Genomic DNA, 20935 nt, shown 5'->3' with positions numbered 1-20935 from the left:
ACTGGTAGCAGGGTCAAATATTAATATATATCGGCAGCAGGGTATAATTTTTATGTATATCGGCAGCAGGGTATAATATAAGTATATATCCGCAGCAGGGGCTAATATCAATATATATCCGCAGCAGGGGTTAATATTAATATATATCAGAAGCAGGGTGTAATATTTCTATATATTGTCATCAGCAGGGGCTAATATTAAAGAATGAGAAATAACTGCCTAACGTGTGTGTGTATATGTGTGTGTATATATATATATATATATATATATATATATATAGTGTATATGTACCGTTTTATAATTGGCCCCCATACTTTGGTTCCTGGCCCCCCATGTGCCCCCCCTAAATATGAAAGCTGGAGACGCCACTGCCGACAGCGCAAAAATGGCAAAATTGCTCCAGGCTTTGAGGTACCAAAAACCCCTGGGACTGAATAGGTTAAAGTCACCCGAATTCTGTTTACCCCATCAAACCATACATTTATGAATACTGAACGCCTCAGGGTACTTGAAATAATGATATTTTAACACTTTCCATGCAACAATTCGACCAGCCTTTGTGAAATTTGCTGTAGTAATTTCATTACAGAAAAGAAACCTAGCACACACTTTGACAGAGGATTACGTCATACACCGTAGGGCTTATCACTGATCTCTTAGGTAATTTTATAAATAAAAAGTTGTTTTGTCAGTTTGTGAATGTGTTATTTTTCTACGGTGCTATGGAATGTGATGGCGCTACAATATTTTTTTGATTGGGATGTAATTCCTGTTAACCCTCTGTATGCCATATAACTTTAGCGGTACAACCCACGTGCTCTCTATGGTAAATACGGGGCAAGACAGTGCAAGTTAGAGAACATGTAGCCCCGCCCACACTGACAGCTCCACCTATTCACTGGTTGGCAATATCTATCAGTTCAATAACGCGCGTCAGAGTACCTAATATGCTGGCGGCTCTGTGATTGGATGCTGCGGGGGAGTGGGCGGTGCCGGTAAGGCTGCTGTAGCGCTTGAAGATGCCGGGATTCCGAGGAGTATCCCTCACACCTCAGCTGGGCAGACGGCGGGGAGACACCGGGCGGACATGGACTTCCTCAGGTCTCTCGGGCACCCGGAGGAGATTTATAACCTTCTCAGGTTTAAGATGGGCGGCTGCCGGGCGGTGATGCCCAAGCTGGACCGGGTGAGTCTGCCAGGAGGGATGCCGGCTTCCTGTCCTAGAGGTTGGCAGGTGGTTATAGCCTAGGTATTCAGTGTCCTGCATCATTTTCCGGATGGCTGTGCTGAGGGGGATCTCTAATAAATCTCATCTGTAACATGAAATAGCAGCTTAAACCTTTACTGAGCTGTCTAATACACCAGTCCTAGAGGTGACACATTAAAAGTGACAGTTCCGGCTCAAATACATTTCCTAGAGAGACTGCTTTGACAGCACCGGGTAGGACACTTTCACTAGAGCTTCTAATACAACTGCCCTAGACAGGAGTGCCTGGTACACTTACCCCAGAGTATTTTCCTGCTATAAAGACCGAAGGCAGATTCAGATACATGTTTAAATTCCCCTCTCTGTATTAACCTGTATCTGTATTAACAATATGTTTAGTACAAGGACAAAAAAATATACAATACATTAAATAAAAGAAATACAGAGACTATATATATATATATATATATATATATATATATATATATATATATATATATATATAACCTCAATAATTGGGTACAAATATATAAATAAAACAAAAGCAGTGGAGTCCATTGCAGCTGAGGAAGTGCAAACGAAACGCGTCCTGCTTTTTTTTTTTTTGGTGCAAGCCTGGCCAGGCACAGTCGTTACAAGTGGTAGGTGGTTTTCTTTTAGATATATATAGTATATTTATTTCTTTTTTGGTTCTCCCTGTATATTCATTGTTTTAACCCCTAGTGGGGCAGGCTGAACATCACTCCACTGCTTTTGTTTTATTTATATATTTGTACCCAATTATTGAGGTCTTTTATTTATATATATATATATATATAGTCTCTATTTCTTTTATTTAAAGTATTGTATATTTTTTGGGGTCTTTGTATTAAACATATTGTTTTTACATTTATCCAAGCGCTGTCTCTTGTTTTCAGTTTGTGTTTGTCTTTGTAGGCTTTCTCTACCTGTTGAGAACGTGTACTATTCAAGACCAGAAGCTTTGTCATTTATTGGTTATGATACCAGCTTATTGTTTATATACACATTTGATTTAAACACATAAGACTGGTAATTATTTTAGATTATTTCGTCTTTTTTTCACTTATTGGTGTGTGGGTTTGGCTCTTGATCATTCCCCCCCCGTCTGTTTTTTTTTTCTTTTGGGTAATATTAAGCGCTGTATTTTTTGCTTCTATTCTGTAGTAACCTCTACCACTTCTGCCGGGAAGCTGCTCTGTTTATCCACCACCTTCTTTATAAAGTAGAACCTCCTCCCATTCCATCTAATCCTCTGACCCTCTAGTGTTAGATTCTGGTCTCTTGTTGTTTCTCCTCCTTTGACATAAACTTCCCTCCTGTACTTTGTTAGAAACATTTATCATATCCCCCTCTCTTTTTTCCTTCATGTGTGCAGATAAATTTTAGGATCCCCCCCCCCAACCAGTACTGGTTAATATTAGGGCTGCAACTAACGATTATTTTAATAATCGATTAGTTGGCCGATTATTTTTTCGATTAATCGGATAAAAAAATGTAATTTTTTTTTCAATTTAAAATAATGTAATAAAAAACGTACAATTTACACTTTCATCTCTTTATCACAATGGCCTCTCTATTCACCTTCTTATTTTACTGACATAATAATAAAAGCTACAAGAACCCAAACACGGTGTTTCTCAAACTAGGTTTTAATACAAAGTTATTAGTAAATATTAATTCATATGTTAACTATTTTTCATATTTAATAAAAACTATGAGACAAAAGCCTTGTTTAAATTTTTTTTATTTACCAAACTGCCCCCGGTTATGCACATCTACCCCCTATATGCCCTGAAATTCATAATACCCCCCATACACCACTATAACTCACCCATACACCACTCTGGCTCCTCCCCCTCCCATACATCACTTTGGCTCCTCCCCCTCCCATACTCCACTCTGCCTCCTCCCCCCTCCCATACACCACTCTGGTTGGATTTTATCGATTAGTTGTTTCAGCCCTAGTTAATATACCTGTCCTAGAGGTGGCAGTCCTGGTTAATACACCAGCCCTAGCGGTGTCACTAATGGTCCACACACCTGTCATAGAGATGTTAGACCGGGGATAAAGGACTAGCCAGCACACCTGTCCTAGAGGTATCCTTCTAAACTTACTGCATACACCTTTGGTGTCCCCTTGAGGTTATGTGTTCCTTGCAGAGGTGTCCCACTGAGTCTACCATACTAGACAGCACACCTGTCCTAGAGGTGTCCAGCAGAGGTTATAGCACCGTTCATCACACACACACACACACACACACTGAGCTCAGCAGCTGGCCCATACACACTACACCTGTCCCAGAATCATTACAAAGCTCTGGCCAGTACACCTCTGTTAGAGGGATTACAGCAAGAAAAACTTGATACTAGTGGAGTACCTCAGGAATCGGTATTGAGGCCCATACTTGTTAATACTTTTCTTGGCAATATTACAAAAGGTCTTAATGGTAAGGTAAGTTTGTAACATGGTAGACATTCCGAGTGGAACATGTCAAATAGCAAGAGATTTAAGTAAATTAGGAGAACGTTTGCGGCAGCTGCAATTTAATATTGATAAATGGAAAATAATGCACTTAGGAGTAATTACTTTGATTACTTAATAAGTAAATAATGCAATAAAGCGTTGTAAAAAAAACAATAAGCAAGCAGGGTGGGGCCCCTTCCTAGATCTCTGGTCAGACCTCACATAGAGTATTGGGTGCGGTTCTGGTGACCCCATCTCTATAAGGATATTGCCATGCCCCTCTCACCCTTACCTGCTCTCCCCAGCTGTCCTCCGTCACTGCAAGCCATCCAAAAGCTCAGCGGAGTAGGCCGAAGCAAACCAGCATACCCCAGGGAGAACTTCCAGGTGTTGCCCAAACATCAACATAATGCAGTACACCTGTGGAGGGGAGGTAACACCTGTAATCCCCATCAACTATCCACCAATAAAGGCCACATACAGAACTAATGAACCAGGTGCTATGGATTCATCCCTGCCTGGTAGCCAGGGGGTGTTTCCCGCTGCCGTCAGCGGAACCGCCCACCGACATCAGCGGGACGTCATTGTGCAGTCCTTGCCGCGTCCCGCAAGGAGCCCGGAGCCCAGAAGTTCCCAGGTATGCTGGTAAGCAATCCAGTAAGGAGCTTGTTCAGCACAGGGGAGGACTAGATATCTGCAGCACTATAAAAAACACTCCAACTATGAACACTTTACTCCAGTGTTCCAGAACTTTACTCTGAACTGTTTACTGACATCGCTTTGGACTATCCTCCTCTCTTACACTCCCAGCCCAATCCTGACAGATATTGTCACATTGGAATTCAGAGGAGGGAAGCTAAAGTGGTGAATGGTTTGCAGGATAAGAATAATCAATTATCAATCAATTATTGTTATGTATGGCTTGGAGGAAAGAAGAGAGAGGAGAGATGTGGCAGAAACAGTTCAGGAAGGAAAAGTTTATTTTAAAGGAGGAGATATGTTAGAACACTGCGTGCGCACAGACTCGTGTCACACTTTGGTTAGTTATATACTTTTCAACCACCCTCTGTCCAATAACGCATGTTAGTATACCTAGAATGTGGGCGGCTCTCTGATTGGATGCTGAGGGACATACCGTATTGGCTCGGATATAGGCCGCACTTTTTTCCCCCACTTTAAGTCTTTAAAGTGGGGGTGCGGCCTATATTCGGGGTCTAGCGCCCGACGCCCGGGACATGCAGTCCCGGGCGCCGGGCAGGCAGTGGGGTTAGGATACAGATCCCCCGCAGCGGTGCAGGGGACCTGCATCCTACTCCCCGATACGCTCAGACAGCCTCCCCTGCCAGCACTTCCCACGGGGTGGGTGCCGGCACGGGAGGTTGTCTAAGCGCATTTTTTTACCTCTGGCCCCCCGCCTGACTTACCGGAGCAGACTCCCGGGTGTCTTGCGGGGCCAGCGGGGGACATCTACGCAATACGCGTATACAACTTCCGGTGCCGGATGTGCCGGCACCGGAAGTTGTATTGCGTAGATGTCCCCCGCCGGCCTCGCAAGACACCCGGGAGTCAGCTCCGGTAAGTCGGGGGGCAGAGGAGGACAGTGGCAGCATATCTCGGGGAGGGAGGAGGACAGTGGCAGCATATCTCGGGGGGGGGGACAGTGGCAGCATATCTCGGGGGGGGGGACGGACAGTGGTAGCATATCTCGGGGAGGGAGGACAGTGACAGCATATCTCGGGGGGGGCAGAGTGGCAGCATGTTTTTTTGGTGCTTTTTTAAAGAAAAAAACTTTCTTTAAAAAAGCACCAAACTTTTAGGGTGCGGCCTATATACGGGGGCGGCCTATATCCGAGCCAATACGGTATATAAGAATGTCATTACGTAAAAATACATTTTTTTTCTAAATAATTTAATTCACAATCATCCTAAATATCTCATATTTGGGCATGACTTTCACACAAATTAAAAAGCCTATGACACCTGGCATTCCCAAGTAGTCTCCCATCCAGGTACTAACCAGGCCCAACCTTGCTTAGCTCCCAAGATCAGACAAGATCGGGTGTATTTAGGATGGTACGGCCGTAGGCTCACAAAAATGTCCAATTCCCTATTGAGTCCATTGTCTACCACTATATATACTGAGGCAGACATTGACGGTGGTACAGCATTACTGTTATCATTATATACTAAGGCAGACATTGACGGGGTACAGCGTAACATCCTGCTTGTGCCATCTTTGCCTTTCCACAAATCAACTATACATCTTTGATACACACAAACACTTTTACAGTCACTCACTAATTCACACTTTCATTCACATAATTAATTCACACAATCATTTATTCTCTAACTCATTCACACAAATAATTTACACATTCATTAATGCATTCTCACAAACTCATTAAATATCCCCCTCATTCACACAATCCACACATTCATTCATTCTCACTCATTTGCACAATGCATCCACACATTCATTCATTCTCTCACTCAATCTCACTGTTTATTTATTTCAATATACTATCTACCCCATTCTCACTATCTACCCACCTCTCCCTCCCTTCTCACTATCTTGCTCTCTTCTCACTATCTACCCCCTCTTCCTCCCTTCTCATTATCTACTGTGCCGATGATACATATCCTCAGTAGAATAAAAGAGGATGTCAAAGTCAGTCTGGGACCATGGAATACCTGTCCTAGTGATACAACATTGAGTTTACAATACTGACTAATACATGTTCCATAGCGGTGCCACGTTGATTGGGCAATAAGAAAATAATCTGATAACAGAGAAGACATATTCAACTCATCTAATCTGTCCGTTTTTCCTGCTATAAAGACTCAAACCTTAATCAGTCGTTCGTTTTAGATTCCGAAGCCATATGTCTATCCCATGCATGCTTAAATTCCAACTACCCTCTCAAATCTTAAATCTTCCTTAAATTACATCTAAGCCTCTGACCCTCTAGTTTTAGATTATGGCCTCTTGTTCTAACATTTCTCCTCCTTTGAAACAGAAATCACTTCTGTATTTTGTTAAATCCCTTTAAGTGTCCAAATGTTTCTATCCCCTCACCCCTCTCTTATTTCCTATATGCTGTACATATTGACACCCCTTAGTCTTTCCTGATCAACAAGTACTGGTCAATAGAGGTGCTAATATCCCTGTGCAAGAAATACCACATTGCTGTCTAATATACCTTTCGTATAGATTGTGGTCCTAACTAAACCAGAATGACATCTGATGAGGGTTATCACAATGTAGTATAAAGAACTAATTCAGAGGCTAAGGTCCCAAGTGCCCCCCTGCAGTTGCAATTTAAACACTCAAAAGTATCTGGCCCAGAAATCCTCTCCTCAATGGCACAAGTTACTAGTCATCTGCTACAAGATGTTTCTCCATCACTTGGCAGCATGTAGATTTTATCCTGTCTCTCTCCCCAAAAGGACTCCATGAGACAGAGCCTGCAGACCTGCTACAGATACCTGAACGAAACCAGTCGGAGCTTTGCGCCCATCACCCAGGTTTTGGATGGGGAATTGAGGTGAGAAAACAAGATGACTTTAGACACAGATGGCCCCAGTGCAACAAGACGTGTCAGTTAAACAAACAAAATACTGAAAAATTTAATCAAAGTGCAGATCATGAGTTACCACGGAAAATACTTTTCTGTTTGCATTCTATCAGCTGTTCTTTTTAACATATATTATATATTTACTAAATCATAAGCATTTCAAGATCACAAGGAAATCAGGTCATCAAGCTTTATACCGGATTCTCTGTTTTCCTGTTTACTCAGTATACAAATTTAATGGGGAAAAATCTAACACATAAATGGGGAGTTTGATCCTCTTGAATGAGCCGATTGCACAGGTTGCTTCACTACTGGATCCAGGGAGCACATACCAGGTCTGTGTTGTATACTGGAACACAGTGTAACATCAGAGAGAAGTGCGTTTTGTTTAATATTGTTCTAATCCACTCCCTTGATCCAAGCACTTGACAACTTGTGGGTCCTGCTGGTATAATTCCTAAAGCTTATAATACTTAACCATAAATAAATAAGAACAGACACAGGATTGGGATTGCAAAAGGCCACAGCTTTATTTCAGAACAAATCACTGTGACACGTAAAATCTTTATTAAACTTCACACATATGATAACGTGAAAACTCTGTAGCTTCCATGACTTAGGGTCCCTACACGCCGATTACCATACTTCACCCCATGGAGGCTACCACCACACCCTTCACACCAACTGATTTACTAACAGCTCCACCTTCCTCCGGGAACTGGACCAACTTTGGCCGCGTACCCCTACCACGAGCTGTACTCTGCACTAGCAGGTGGTATACGCAGGGCAACCCCCATTGCTCCCTTGGGACTGTGCCCGTGGGAGAAGGCCCACACAACTTGCCACAAACCTTGGTTTTCATACATGAGAGGATAAACCACCAAAACTGCCACCAAGTACAAGGATTACTTATCCTAACACACTGAACCGGAACCTCTGTTCCCTGCCACAGCCAAAGCATTCGACCCCACTTGAATGCCTTGGCTCCGCCGCAACGTATCCGCCTTCTCAACCCCAATCATGACATCCAATAACCAGATGTCAGAACCAATATCGGTCAGATGCACCCCATCTTTCCAAAACAAACCAGCATTATCGCCCTTGAGGTCCAAATGAGGCACAACAATACCCCCAAAACGGGCCACAAATCGTGAAATTGCCTTGTTAACTTTCACCCTGGCCCTTTTAACCTCCTGAAGAGACTTAGCTCCCCTCCAGAAAAGTCGGGGAATGATATGCGACCACACACCACTAAACCAGGGAAATGAGTCTACAAACAAAGTAAATCACATTTTATATTCCTAACCAAAACCTGTAATGGAACCATGCAAAGATCATTGCACCCGCGGTGTAACACCAAAACGTGAGGGGAATCATCCGCAACAACCTGATCGTAAAACCCCGACAAGACCTCAACCCAAGACTTACCCCTAAAACCAAACCACCTAACCTGTGCCTCGCCGACAGAGAGACCGAGCTGAGAGCCCTGGGCCCCTACCGCTGCCCGCCTCTCAGCCCAGCAGACGAAAGAGTGCCCTAAAATCCAGACCCGACTGCGGTCAGAATCTGCAACAGAGAAATCAAATAAATTACATCAGCAAAAAAAAGACAGAACTAATAAGAATAGAGAAGAAAGGGGGAAAACAGCTAAACCAGAGATGGCCTAACATATGAGCGGTACCGCATAGAACCCCATCTACCCAGCCTCTTAATGGTTTCCTCCAGCAGTCCCCACCTAGCCGCCTCTGTAGCAGCCCCAATCCGAAAAGAATGAGAAGCGAATTCACCTGGAGCCAAACCCAAACCTGAAAGCCCCTTACGGAATACTGCCACAAATTGGTATTGGGACAAAAAGGAGCCATCCGCATGACCAAAAAGGTGCCTGGAAGCTGCGAAGCAAAAAACAGGACGCACATGCAACCGGGCAAAGGTCGGAACCGGACAAACGATGCAGGAGCACAGTAAACCCCCTCCCAGACTGATCCGTCTTAGACCGCCTGACGACAATCCTGACTGACTCGCTACCCACCCTAACATCAAGGTGTAGCCCCCCCCCCAGCTCCCGAGACGGACTGACCAACTCACTAATAGCACCAAAAAGCACCCTCTCATATGAATCCGATCAGACCAAAATGACTTGACCACAAAGCCGACCCAAAATATCAAAGGAAGGCTTTTAGGGCTTGTTGGACAAGGAATTCCTTACCGAAATCAACCTCACCCACCAACTTACACCTGAACGACACCGCGGCCATCAGTTGGTTAACCTTAGATACGGTGAGAAATAAAGTGCTGCGCAAAAAATATATATATTGAACTTATGGAGTGACAATAAAATAAATTCCACCAAAAACAACACAAAGTGCATCCCACAAAAGAAGCAATTGAACAATACTTATACCGGAGAAATACGGTTGATGACTGTAAAGTCAGGATTTTCTATCTGTTGCGTGTCCGAACAAGTCTGAGCAAGCTGATTTGCTCAAACCTATGTGAGTGCGATACCATCCTGGGGGAAGCATTTGGCACATACTTGTTTTAAGACAGAAAGCACTATGATTTTTGTTTGTTTTTTATTTTCCACATGCTAATATGTTCCTGCTACAAAACGGATGGATGTCCTGTTTATACAATTAAGACAAATATAAGTATTGTTCAATTGCTTCTTTTGTGGGATACACTTTGTGTTGTTTTTGGTGGAATTTATTTTATTTTATTGTCACTCCAATATATATATTTTTTGCGCAGCACTTTATTTCTCACTGTATGTTGCTTGTGTTATAGGGGGCTGTACCTCTAGTGTTTGCAGCACTGTTCAAAACACTTTTTCACAATATTTTGTTTGCACTAATTGACATATACACTTTTTAGCGCCTGATCATCACTTTGATAATTATTTAACCCAGGGCTTGACAAATTTGTTTTGAATCTAGGAGCAAGCTAAAAAAGTTAGGAGCCAGGATTTTTTTTTTAAACTAACAAAGTTTTATTTTCAAAAACAAAAATAAAAGATCTTAAATTTACATGTAAAATTTACACGTATCCCTCTATATGCCAATCTGCCTCCAGAAATGCCTTATACCCTATGCCCTTATACCCCCCTATATGCCACTCTGCCCCATGATATGCCTTTTAATCCCCTTAATGCCATGCTGCCTCCAGATATGCCTTTGAACCTCATTTATGCCACTCTGCCTTCAAGGGATGCCTTTTAACCCTCTATATGCCACTCGGCTTCCAGAAATGCCTTATACCCCCTATAGGCCACTCTGCCCTGATATGCCTTTTAATCCCCTTAATGCACACCCCAAAGCCACCCCTGGTGTCCACTCTGCCCACATAGAACCTGACCAGCACCCAGATTACACACAGAAGATTTGCCATATTTGTCCCCAAATAACCCAGCACAAGTCAACTTTGTCCCCAAACAGTCCGGTCTGTGCCTTCTTTGTCCCATATACACCCGGCCTGTGCCATCTTGGTCCCCAAGGCTCAAACATCCTGCTAGTGCCATCTTTGCCCTTCCACAATTATACATCTATAATGCACAAAAACATTTTTACAGTCACTCACTAATTCACACTTTCATTCAGACAATTCATCTACACATTAACTCATGCTCTCCCTCATTCAGACAATTCATCTACACATTAACTCATGCTCTCCCTCATTCAGACAATTCATCCACACATTAACTCATGCTCTCCCCCATTCAGACAATTCATCCCCATATTAACTCATACTCTCCCTCATTCAGACAACTCATCCACATATTAATTCATGCTCTCCCTCATTCACTCAATGCATCCACACATTAATTCACACTCTTTACTTATTTCAATATTCTTACTACCCTCTTCCTCAATATCTACCCCTCTCCCCCTTTCTTACTATCTACCCCCTCTCCCTCCCTTATCACTTTCTACCCCCTCTCCCTCCCTTATCACTTTCTACCCCTTCTCCCTCCCTTATCACTTTCTATACCCTCTGCCTCCCCCTACTCACTGTCTACCCTCTCCCTCTTTGTAGTTCTCTCACCTTTAGTTCCAGCGATGGGAGCACAAGGCTTCTGTCTTCCAGTTCTGCTGCGGTGCCCGCTGCTTCACTGCTGAGCGCCGAAATATGACGTCAATTCCGGCGCTCATCATGAAATGCCGGCACTGCGACGGAGGTAGAGGCCTCTTGGAGGAGAATGAGGGGCGCCAAGCGGTTGCTTCAAATAAAAAAAAAGCGTTTAAAAGCCGCTCACTGCCGCCCGCCTTTCAAATGGCGCCAGTGAGCGCCATACCTTAGATACGCCTCGGGCGACCTGGCGCCCGAGATTTGTCGAGCCCTGATTTAACCTTAGATACGGACACACCATTCTCGAACGCGTCACCCAAATACCGCAGCATCCCCAACACCTTCCCGTCTGTTGAAGCCAGGAATGCATCCCAAACTGTCCAAGCCCGCTGGTAGGCCGTCCAGGTAGAAGGAGCCAAGGACCGCTGCAGCAAAGTGAATGCACGTCGTCCCCCATGGTCCTCAGCCACGCTGGGCAGGCAAGACCCGTCAGCGACACTCCTGGAGCCAGTTGCCGGAACCGTGACCAGTGCTGCAGAGACAAAGTATCCGCTAAGGCATTATCCACACCTGGGATATGTGCCGCCGTCAATAACATATTCAATTGTAAGCAACGCAACACAAGATGTCGCAATAACCGTAAAACCAGGGCGAGGAGGCAGAGATATTATTAATAGCTGACACAACGCCCATGTTGTCACAATGCAAACTCACCCTCTTGTTGCGAAGCAAATCACCCCACAGCTCAAGTGCCACACAGACATCTACATCAGGATAGATTTTCCACACTGCATTGTCGTTTATACCCCCTTAGTGTTTTTGCCCCTTGTGTATTGATTCCTCAGCCAGCAGCTTTTTAGTTCTGATTAATGTGGTTTTCCCCACACCCTTGTATGGTTGTCTCCAGCTACCACTGTTTGTATTAATGCCCCCAGCAAGCCCCTTTATTATTGATTTTTGTGATGGCCCCATCACATATACGTGTTAGACCTGCATTTTTAACTACATAATAAGTTCTTCTCTTCGAAGTAAAGACTATGTTTGAAATATGATTTGGAAATAACAGCTGAACTGGCAATTTCTTTAATATTAGATCCTGTTGGCCATATATAGATATTAGACCCTGCTGCCGATAGCAGGTATATATAGATTAACACACAAACCCAGCTTTGCATGTATAGATCAACTGAAATTCACTTGTGAACTCGGCACTGAAGGTATAGATCAAATAATCAGAATCAGACATACAAATCCTGTATTTGCAGGTATATGATAGTAATGTATGGAACAGCATTGCAGGTATTGATCAACTGAATAAGACATACAAACCCTGTATTTGCAGGTATACATAAATAATGTATAGAAACATAGCATAGAATATATGGATCTACAGAATAACACAAAAACCCAGCTTTGCAGGTATAGATCAATTGGAATTCACATAAAAACATGGCATGGCATAAAAACACATAGGATTTGCCATCCACAATTTATACATCTGATACACACAAACACTTTTACAGTCGCTAACTAATTCACACTTTCATTCAGGCAATTCATCCACACATTAATTCATACTCTCACTCATTCACACTATGCATCCACACATTATTTCATACTCACTCATTCACACTCTTTACTTATTTCAATATTCTTACTAGCCTCTTTCTCACTATCTATCCCTTCTCCCTCCCCTTTCCCTACTCACTATTTACCTTTTCGCCCCTTTGTAGTTCACTCACCTTTAAGTCCTGCGGTGGGAGCACAAGGCTTCTGTCTTCCTGCTCTGCCGTGGCGCGCACTGCTGAGCGCTGGTATATGACGTCATATTCCGGCGCTTAGCATCAAATGCTGGCACCGGAACGGAGGTAGAAGCCTCGCGGAGGAGAATGAGGGGCGCCGAGTGGTTGCTAAGCACTCCTCTTTCTCCCTCACGTCAAAAAAATATATATTAAAAAAAAGACAGCGCTTTCAATGAGGCTGCCCGGGATTTAAAGTCCCATTGCCGGACTGTCCCAGGCAATCCTGACCTACAGTGTCCGTTGGGTGGTTCCAAATTCGGTGGGGGGGCAAGGAATAACCTAGCAATTGCCCCCCTGTAGCGACACCACTGGTTGAAGCTGTTGATTGTTCAGATGGCTTGATTATGATGGTTGGGAGTACTGGGAAGGAATGTTGTTATACCCTTCCCTGAACAGGTGGGTTTTCAGAGAGGTTTTTGCATATGAGGCAGAAAGTCTAAACGGAACGGGGACGGAAAGGAGGGGTGCGGTCTGTCAATCATGCCCCCCCCAGCCAGAGGGGGCTACACAACCTCAGTGTATAGTAAAAATAAATAAAAATACATTTAAAAAAAAAAAATATATATATATATGGTTACATGTAAAAATATTTTTTTTACGAGCAAGTCCTACAATTAGCGCTATATCTTCCCAAAAAATTCCTGCACAGAAAGTTAAAATATTGGTATTATAAATGCCCATAGGGTGCCTAGTTTAAAAAAAATGTATGATTTGATGGGGTAAATTGAATTTTCAAAGATGTCCCAAATATGGGACATGGGGTTACAGACTGACCAGATGTCTAAATGGCAAAAAAATACACACCTCACAAAGGTGGTAATAACCCAACAAACCCATGCATGTGGGGTATCGCTATGCTCAGGAGATGTTGCTGAACACATATTGGGGTGTTGTTTGACAGAGACATACAGAGTACGTGTGTGAAAAAAAAAAATACAAAACATTTTGACTACCATAAAGTTTGACAAAGGCTAGTGGTAGAATTAGTGCATGGAAAAGGTTAAAATACCAGCATTTGAACAACCTTGGGGTGTTTTTAAAAAAATATATATATGGTTTGATGGGGTAAATTGCATTGGCCGGCTTCAAAGATACCCGAAATAGCACATGGGGCAGAATGACCAGATCTGGGGAAAAATGGTTTTGAAATAGCAAAATGCTACTGGTACTTATTGCCCCATAACGTGCAGAAAAAAGCAAAAAAAAATATAAAAACATTGGTATTTCTAAACTCAGGACGAATAGCAGAATCTATTTAGCAGGTTTTTTCATTTGTTTTTGCAGATGAGTAAAAGATTTTTCAAAGAAAAGTGAGAAAAAGTCATTTTACAACAAAAAATCACCATATTTTTTTTCATATTTTTTATAGTAAATTAGATGATATGATTAAAATAATGCTATCTAAAGAAAGCCCTGTTTGTCCTGAAAAAGAAACAATATATAATGTGTGTGGGTACACAAAATGAGAAAGATTAAAATTACAGCTAAACAGCAACACTGAAAAATGTTAAAAGAGCCATTGTACCAAAATGTACTACGAGAAAGAAACAGTCTTGTCATTAAGGGGTTAAAAATGTCCTTGTTTTTGAAAGAAAAGCAAATTTATTTTAATTATTAAAATAACATGAAATGGATCAGAAATCCAGAACAGACGGGGTTAATGTTGTAAATGACTATTGTAGTTGGAAAACAGCTGATTTTTAATGGAATCTCTTCATAGCCGTACAGAGGCCCTTTATCACTCCCATCACTCCTGTGTTCCAATGGCCCTTTATCACTCCCATCACTCCTGTGTTCCAATGGCCCTTTATCACTCCTGTGTTCCAATGGCCTTTTATCACTCCCATCACTCCTGTGTTCCAATGGCACGTTGTGTTCACTAATCCAAGTATAAGTTTAAAAAGATAATTGATTGTTAGAAAACCCTTTTGTAATTATGTTACCATACCTCCCAACATTTCAAAATGTGAAAGAGAGACACTTTTTTTTTTTTTAATTGCTCTAGCACAGGGGTGTCCAAGTTTTTTCTGCAGTGGACCACTTCATCAGAAATGTAGGAGTGCGTAGGCCGCACTCATTTTTCACTGAGAGAAAATATGGCCTTTTAGCTTTATAATGCTTATTAATACAGGGTTTATTTGGCGACACCAGGACAGGCTCTGCCACACTGCACCCAAACACACACACACACCAGGACAGGCTCTGCCACACCGACACCCAAACACACACAGACACCAGGACAGGCTCTGTCACACCGACACCCAAACACACACAGGCTCTGCCACACAGACATCTAAACACACACACAAGGACAGGCTCTGCCGCACTGAAGCATAAAAAATTTATTTTCTACACTACTTTGTCATTAACTGCCCCTTGTATATTTTTGTCCCCTTGTGTACTGATGCCCCAGGCAGGCCCCCTTTACTATTGATTAATGCCCCCCCAACCTTGTGTATTGCCCCCCCCCCTTTGTGCATTTATGCCCTCATACCCTTGTGTATTTATTTTGTAATGCCATAACCCAGCCACCCCCTAGAATATCTAGCTATTTTTTGGTAATACTTACATTTTAGTTTTTTCCTTTTTCCTGCTGTCTTCTGATGTGATGACCCTCTCCTTGGCACGAGGAACACCTTCTGTGAGCCTGCCCCCTCTAACGTCACGTTCAAGGCAGCCGTCGTGCGGCTTTAAGACTGCTGGCCACTTAATGGAAAGTCTGGCGGGCTTTAAAAAAAAAGGCTAATGTTAGCCTCCCTCCCAGGACCCTTACACACTGCCTTTACACACACCTGCCCATAAGCACACATATACACGTGCATTGTCCTTACACACACATATACATGTGCATTGTGCTTACACACACATATACATATATATACACATATACACATACACTGCCCTATAGCTTACAAATACCTATACTGCTCTTGCAAACACATACATTCATATACACTGCCATTACACCCCATCTCTTACCTCTTCCACAATCCTTCATTCTCCATCCTGTGGTGGGAGCGCAGCTGATTGTCTCCTGCCCTGAACTCCTGTGTTTTCCGTTTCTTGAACTTTTGCTTCTGATATCGACCTTTGGACTGTTTATTGACAATGCCTTTGCCTGTTCTGGTGGCTGCCTTAGTATCAGAACCCTTGCCCCTGTGTTCTAGAAACCCAACTCCATACTCCAACGTATAGCATAGATCAAAACTGCTGTATCAGTTAAAAGTTATTATGCTCTGCAGTCTTGACATGTTGGTGACATTTTTGTGGTTTTTTTTTCACCTGTTGGCAGGGATGCATTTTGTATACTTTACTTGGTCATTCGGGCTCTGGACACCATTGAAGACGATATGACCATTAACTTAGAGAAGAAGATTCCAATGTTATATAACTTCCACACCTACCTGTATAACCCAGAGTGGAAATTCACTGAGAGCAAAGAGAAGTACAGTCAGGTTATCAAGGACTTCCCAACGGTAATTTACACTTTTTCCATTATTATACAGAATCATTTCATTACCACTGTTTTAGCTGGTATAAATGGATCCGTTAAATCAAAAAAATCAGATTCTGAGCAAGAATGTATATTGTCAACATGTAGTAAATGATACCTTTTTTTTCTTATCAGATCTCTCTGGAGTTCAGAAATCTAGCTGCTGTTTACCAAGGTGTGATTGCAGACATATGTGCCAAGATGGGAGAGGGGATGGTGGACTTCCAGGAAAATAAAGTGGACTCTTTGAAGCAGTGGGACAAAGTAAGAGATACACAAAATAAATTGCAGATGCTCTTCCAAGATGTTATTTGTTTTGGAGAAGCATCCTTTTCTCCTGTTCAGCCAACTATTTCTACCTGTTGTAAGCTTAAGTATAAATTTTTTTGTAAGTTTTTTTACTATGTTTCATTTTCAGTACTGCATTACAACCAGTGGTCTGTTTGCACTTGGCTTGTGCCATCTGGCTTCGGCATCAGAATTGGAAGATGGAGACGTTGGCCTGGATATCCACTTTTCAAACGCAATAGGCCTGTTTTTGCAAAAAAACAACATCATCCGTGATTACCTGGAAGATCAATTGGAAGGTCGGGAGTTCTGGCCAAGAGAGGTCGGCACAGACCCCAAGTCCACTGTTTAGTTTGTTTTAGTGTTGGTGATGTTGAGGAAATTCCAGCTTTTCTAGTTATAATTATTTTATGTAAAATGGAAATGCTTATCCATTAGCATTTTACTTGCAAGCAAACATTTAGTAAAATGTGAGAGCAGACACTCTGGACTTCATTGCAGACATTTGGGTCTTCTAATGGATTTCACTGGAGCACCTTTTTAAGGTCAGTCACAGTTATTAGAACCGCCCATCAGGGCCGGACTGGCCCACCGGGATACCGGGAAATTTCCTGGTGGGCTGGTCGCTCCGTGGGCCGGTCACGGGAGACAAACCTTCAAAACAGCCCCTAAGCGGCTGCGTGCAGTATTGAAAGCAGCACCCAGGCCGCCTCCTCCCGGCGCTTAATGAAGTTAAGGGGGCCGGTGCACACACCTCGCCACCCAATTGCAGTGCCTCAGCACTTCGTTAAAAGGGGTGGGACGAAGAGCTGAGGCACGACCATTGGGCGGCGTGGTGCTTCAACTTCATGAATGCCAGCTTCCACCCACTGCCCTCACCAGACACCAGAAGCAGTGGTAAGTTGGGGAGGAGGGGGGTGTTATATGGGTGCTTAAGGCTTTTCAGGAGTGTCCCATGATATGCCTTTTAACCCCGTTCATGCCACTCTGCCTCTAGAAATGCATTTTAACCCCCTATATGCCAGTCTGTCCCATGATATGCCTTTTAACCCCTATATGCCAGAGTGGCATATAGGGGTATATGGCATTTCTGGAGGCAGAGTGGCACATAGGGGATCAAAAGGCATTTCTGGAGACAGAGTGGCATGAAGGGGGTTAAAAGGCATATCACGGGGCAGAGTGGCATATAGGAGGGTATAAGGCATTTCTGGCAGAGTGGCAAGCCTGGGGGCAGATGTGCATAACTGGGGGGGGGGCAGGTTGACAAATAAAAGGAAATAAAAACAAAAAAATATTTATCTCAATCACAAGCTTTTCTTAAATATGAAAAAATAGTTTACATGAATTAATAAAGAAAAAAAAGTTTCTTACAAGAATATCGTGGAGAATAATGTGATCTCTGTTTTGTTCCACTGAATAAAATGGAACTTTTTAATCTAAAAATGTTTGCAGTAGCAAATGTTTTGATTCCATTCTGTGTAATGTATTTCATTTATTAGGGCCTTTTAACACTTTTGCTTTCAGGCATTTTAATACAAATAATGTGATAAAAAGAATGTTTTATAGTTATTTGTATGGCAAATAGTGTGACACGGGTATAAGGTGTGCGCGTGGGTACAAGAGCTCGACCGCGAGATAAACTATATGGGGGCTGGTCTCCAAATGTTTACAGGGCTGCTTTTCAGTCCCAGTCCGGCCCTGCCGGCCATCTTCTGATGTCCACCGTAGTTAGTCATGAGCACAGTTCGGAAGGAAGGCCTGTAATGTTTTTAGGTTAGACATAATACCACAAAAATAGTGGTGCACAACTTCTGCTTCGAGTGCTACAAACAGGTCACAATTTTTGGATGTCCAATCTAAGGCATCTCATTTTTTTTTAAAAGCCATACATTTGTTGTTTGTAGCCAAGGATACACAAAATTCCTGATCGCTGTGAATCAGCGATTCTAAAAATATTCTCAAGGTTCTAGCTTTACCTGTTGGATTTAAAATACGTCATCCCTAGATTGTGGACCATTAATAGTCTAGCTGGGCAAGCTGATGCTGGCTCCTGCTGAAGCTGCCTCATTCATGATGGAAGAGTGTAAGCCAAAAGCAAAACTCCTTTCATTTACTTTTTTGGTCTTCGCAAGCATCCACATGTACACTGGTATAGAGTTTTTTTTTTCATCTTTGGGAGAGCTCGGCACAATGAGCAAAGTCTGTGGTCAAGTTTGGTTAGTGCTGTACATGGGTCAGTTTACCTGCCTCTAATTGGTGGTGGAGCTGAGAACTGTCTAGTACCATCTGTTTGGTAACAACGCTCTTTAATTGTGTTCTCTTGTCAACTCCTTGATTCACCTTTTGGGTTAATGTCTGGCTCTGTGTATGATTTTACTCTGAATACTATAAGCAACAATCTAACCCCCCCTTTGTTTGTGCACCAGGTGTGGAGTAAGTATGCAAAGAAGCTCTCAGATTTGGCAAAGCCAGAGAACATCGTCCCGGCTGTGCAGTGTTTGAACGAGTTGATTACCAACGCCTTGAACCATGTGCCGGACGTCCTCAGATACCTGTCACGGCTTAAAAACCAACGCATCTTCAAATTCTTTGCCATCCCCCAGGTGGGTACCTAGCTGTATGTCTGATGTTTAACCATTGAAGAGCCGTTGTCTTTGTTTACAGATTTTAATATATCCAAAATAATTTACTAAATCCATCTTTCACTGGTGCTTAAAAGAAAATGCATGACAAGCTCTGTACACATTATTACAAAAATATAGTGTTCCTCCTTAAACCAGCCTCTTGTGTTAATTTTGTTATGTAATTTATTTATTATTATTATTCAAATATTTAAGGTAATGACTATAGCCACTTTGGCTGCGTGTTACAACAACCAGCAAGTATTTAAAGGTGTTGTGAAAATCCGCAAGGGACAGACTGTCACTCTAATGATGGACGCCACCAACATGGACGCTGTGAGGGCCATCACGCTCCAGTATATTGAAGAGGTAAGAGTTTTCTCATCGTTTTTATCAACCAACATCTGCTAGAAATTCTGTTCTCCTTTCTTTCATTTATATAAACTTGTATTAGTATTAATAAACCACATATTAGGAAGAATACACAGACAATATGCATTATGAAGGGCCAGTTCAGATTGTTATTGCAAGTGGAACTTACAACTTTACAAGATCCTTCAATATTCACTTAGATGAAACCTAAAGAAACTGCTTTTAATTTCACCAGTTGCTAAATATATATCTTTTTCGTTTACAGATCTATCAGAAAATTCCTCCGTCAGACCCCACGTCAGGCAAAACACAGCACATAATTTCCTCCATACGCAGCCTCTGCATACCCAACGCTTCGGTTGTATCACATAAATATTTATCCCCCATTTATCTGTCCTGTGCCGTACTTCTGGCTGCCTTCTGTTATCAGTACCTGGGCACGGTGTCCCAGGCGTCTGAAGAACTGCATGCAAGCCAATGATCTAAGAATATGCAGGGCCAGCGGAGGTAACATTTATTTTTGTGACTCATCAGGGAACACGGCAGTCGAGGTACTTCTCATTCCCTGCCGCTTCATTGAGAGGTTCTGTATGGACCTTCCAAGTTCCTTTTCCTTTATCCTCCCAGACCTGTGAAACCCTAGAGATTCTGTCCCAGAAAAGAGTTTTCAAACACTTGTAACACAGGGGGTGCTACATAAATCAATAAATAATTATTTTTATTTGGATGCAATTCCTTTTATTATTTAGAACGTGGCCCCTGTGAAGACGATCGGCCTCCACTATATAATTTTGTTTTCACACAACCCACGTGCTCTCTATGGTAAATACAGGACAGCACAGTGCCAGTTATAGAACATCTAGCCCCGCCCACACTGACAGCTCCACCCATCACTTGTTGGCAATATCTTTATTGGCTGCTTTCCGTCCAAAAACATGCGTCAGCCTACTAGGATGCTGGCAGCTCTGGGATTGGATGCTGCGGGGGAGTGGGCGGTGCCGGTAGGGATGGTGTAGCAAGTGAAGCTGCT

At 42.7% G+C, this 20935-nt stretch overlaps 1 protein-coding gene and 1 pseudogene across 1 annotated transcript; one reads left to right on the top strand and one right to left on the bottom strand.

Moving 5' to 3' along the window:
- Positions 1 to 1087: 1087 nt before the first annotated feature.
- LOC149281532 (squalene synthase-like) lies at positions 1088 to 20386 on the top strand. The gene is made up of 8 exons (XM_089499249.1): positions 1088 to 1186; positions 7140 to 7237; positions 16424 to 16607; positions 16760 to 16888; positions 17043 to 17234; positions 19339 to 19515; positions 19750 to 19902; positions 20171 to 20386. Exons 1-8 carry the CDS (start codon positions 1088 to 1090, stop codon positions 20384 to 20386), a joined length of 1248 nt encoding a protein of 415 aa, XP_089355375.1.
- LOC149281533 (5S ribosomal RNA) lies at positions 5661 to 5779 on the bottom strand (annotated as a pseudogene).
- Positions 20387 to 20935: the final 549 nt, after the last annotated feature.

Source organism: Sceloporus occidentalis, unplaced genomic scaffold (genome assembly GCF_023333645.1).
Source record: "Sceloporus occidentalis isolate IW3139 unplaced genomic scaffold, rSceOcc1.0.p SCAF_131, whole genome shotgun sequence".
NCBI lineage: Eukaryota > Metazoa > Chordata > Lepidosauria > Squamata > Phrynosomatidae > Sceloporus > Sceloporus occidentalis.
The sequence above is the reverse complement of the archived record's forward strand: the minus strand, read 5'-3'. Positions and strand labels throughout refer to the sequence as shown.

What these genes read in the sequence shown, in the direction of transcription:
- LOC149281532 (XM_089499249.1), top strand. Translation starts at nt 1,088, where the DNA reads ATGGACTTCCTCAGGTCTCTCGGGCACCCGGAGGAGATTTATAACCTT. An exon ending in CTTTGAAGCAGTGGGACAAA is followed by an intron (nt 16,889 to 17,042) that starts GTAAGAGATACA and finishes TTTCATTTTCAG; the next exon opens with TACTGCATTACAACCAGTGG. An exon ending in GGGAGTTCTGGCCAAGAGAG is followed by an intron (nt 17,235 to 19,338) that starts GTCGGCACAGAC and finishes TTTGTGCACCAG; the next exon opens with GTGTGGAGTAAGTATGCAAA.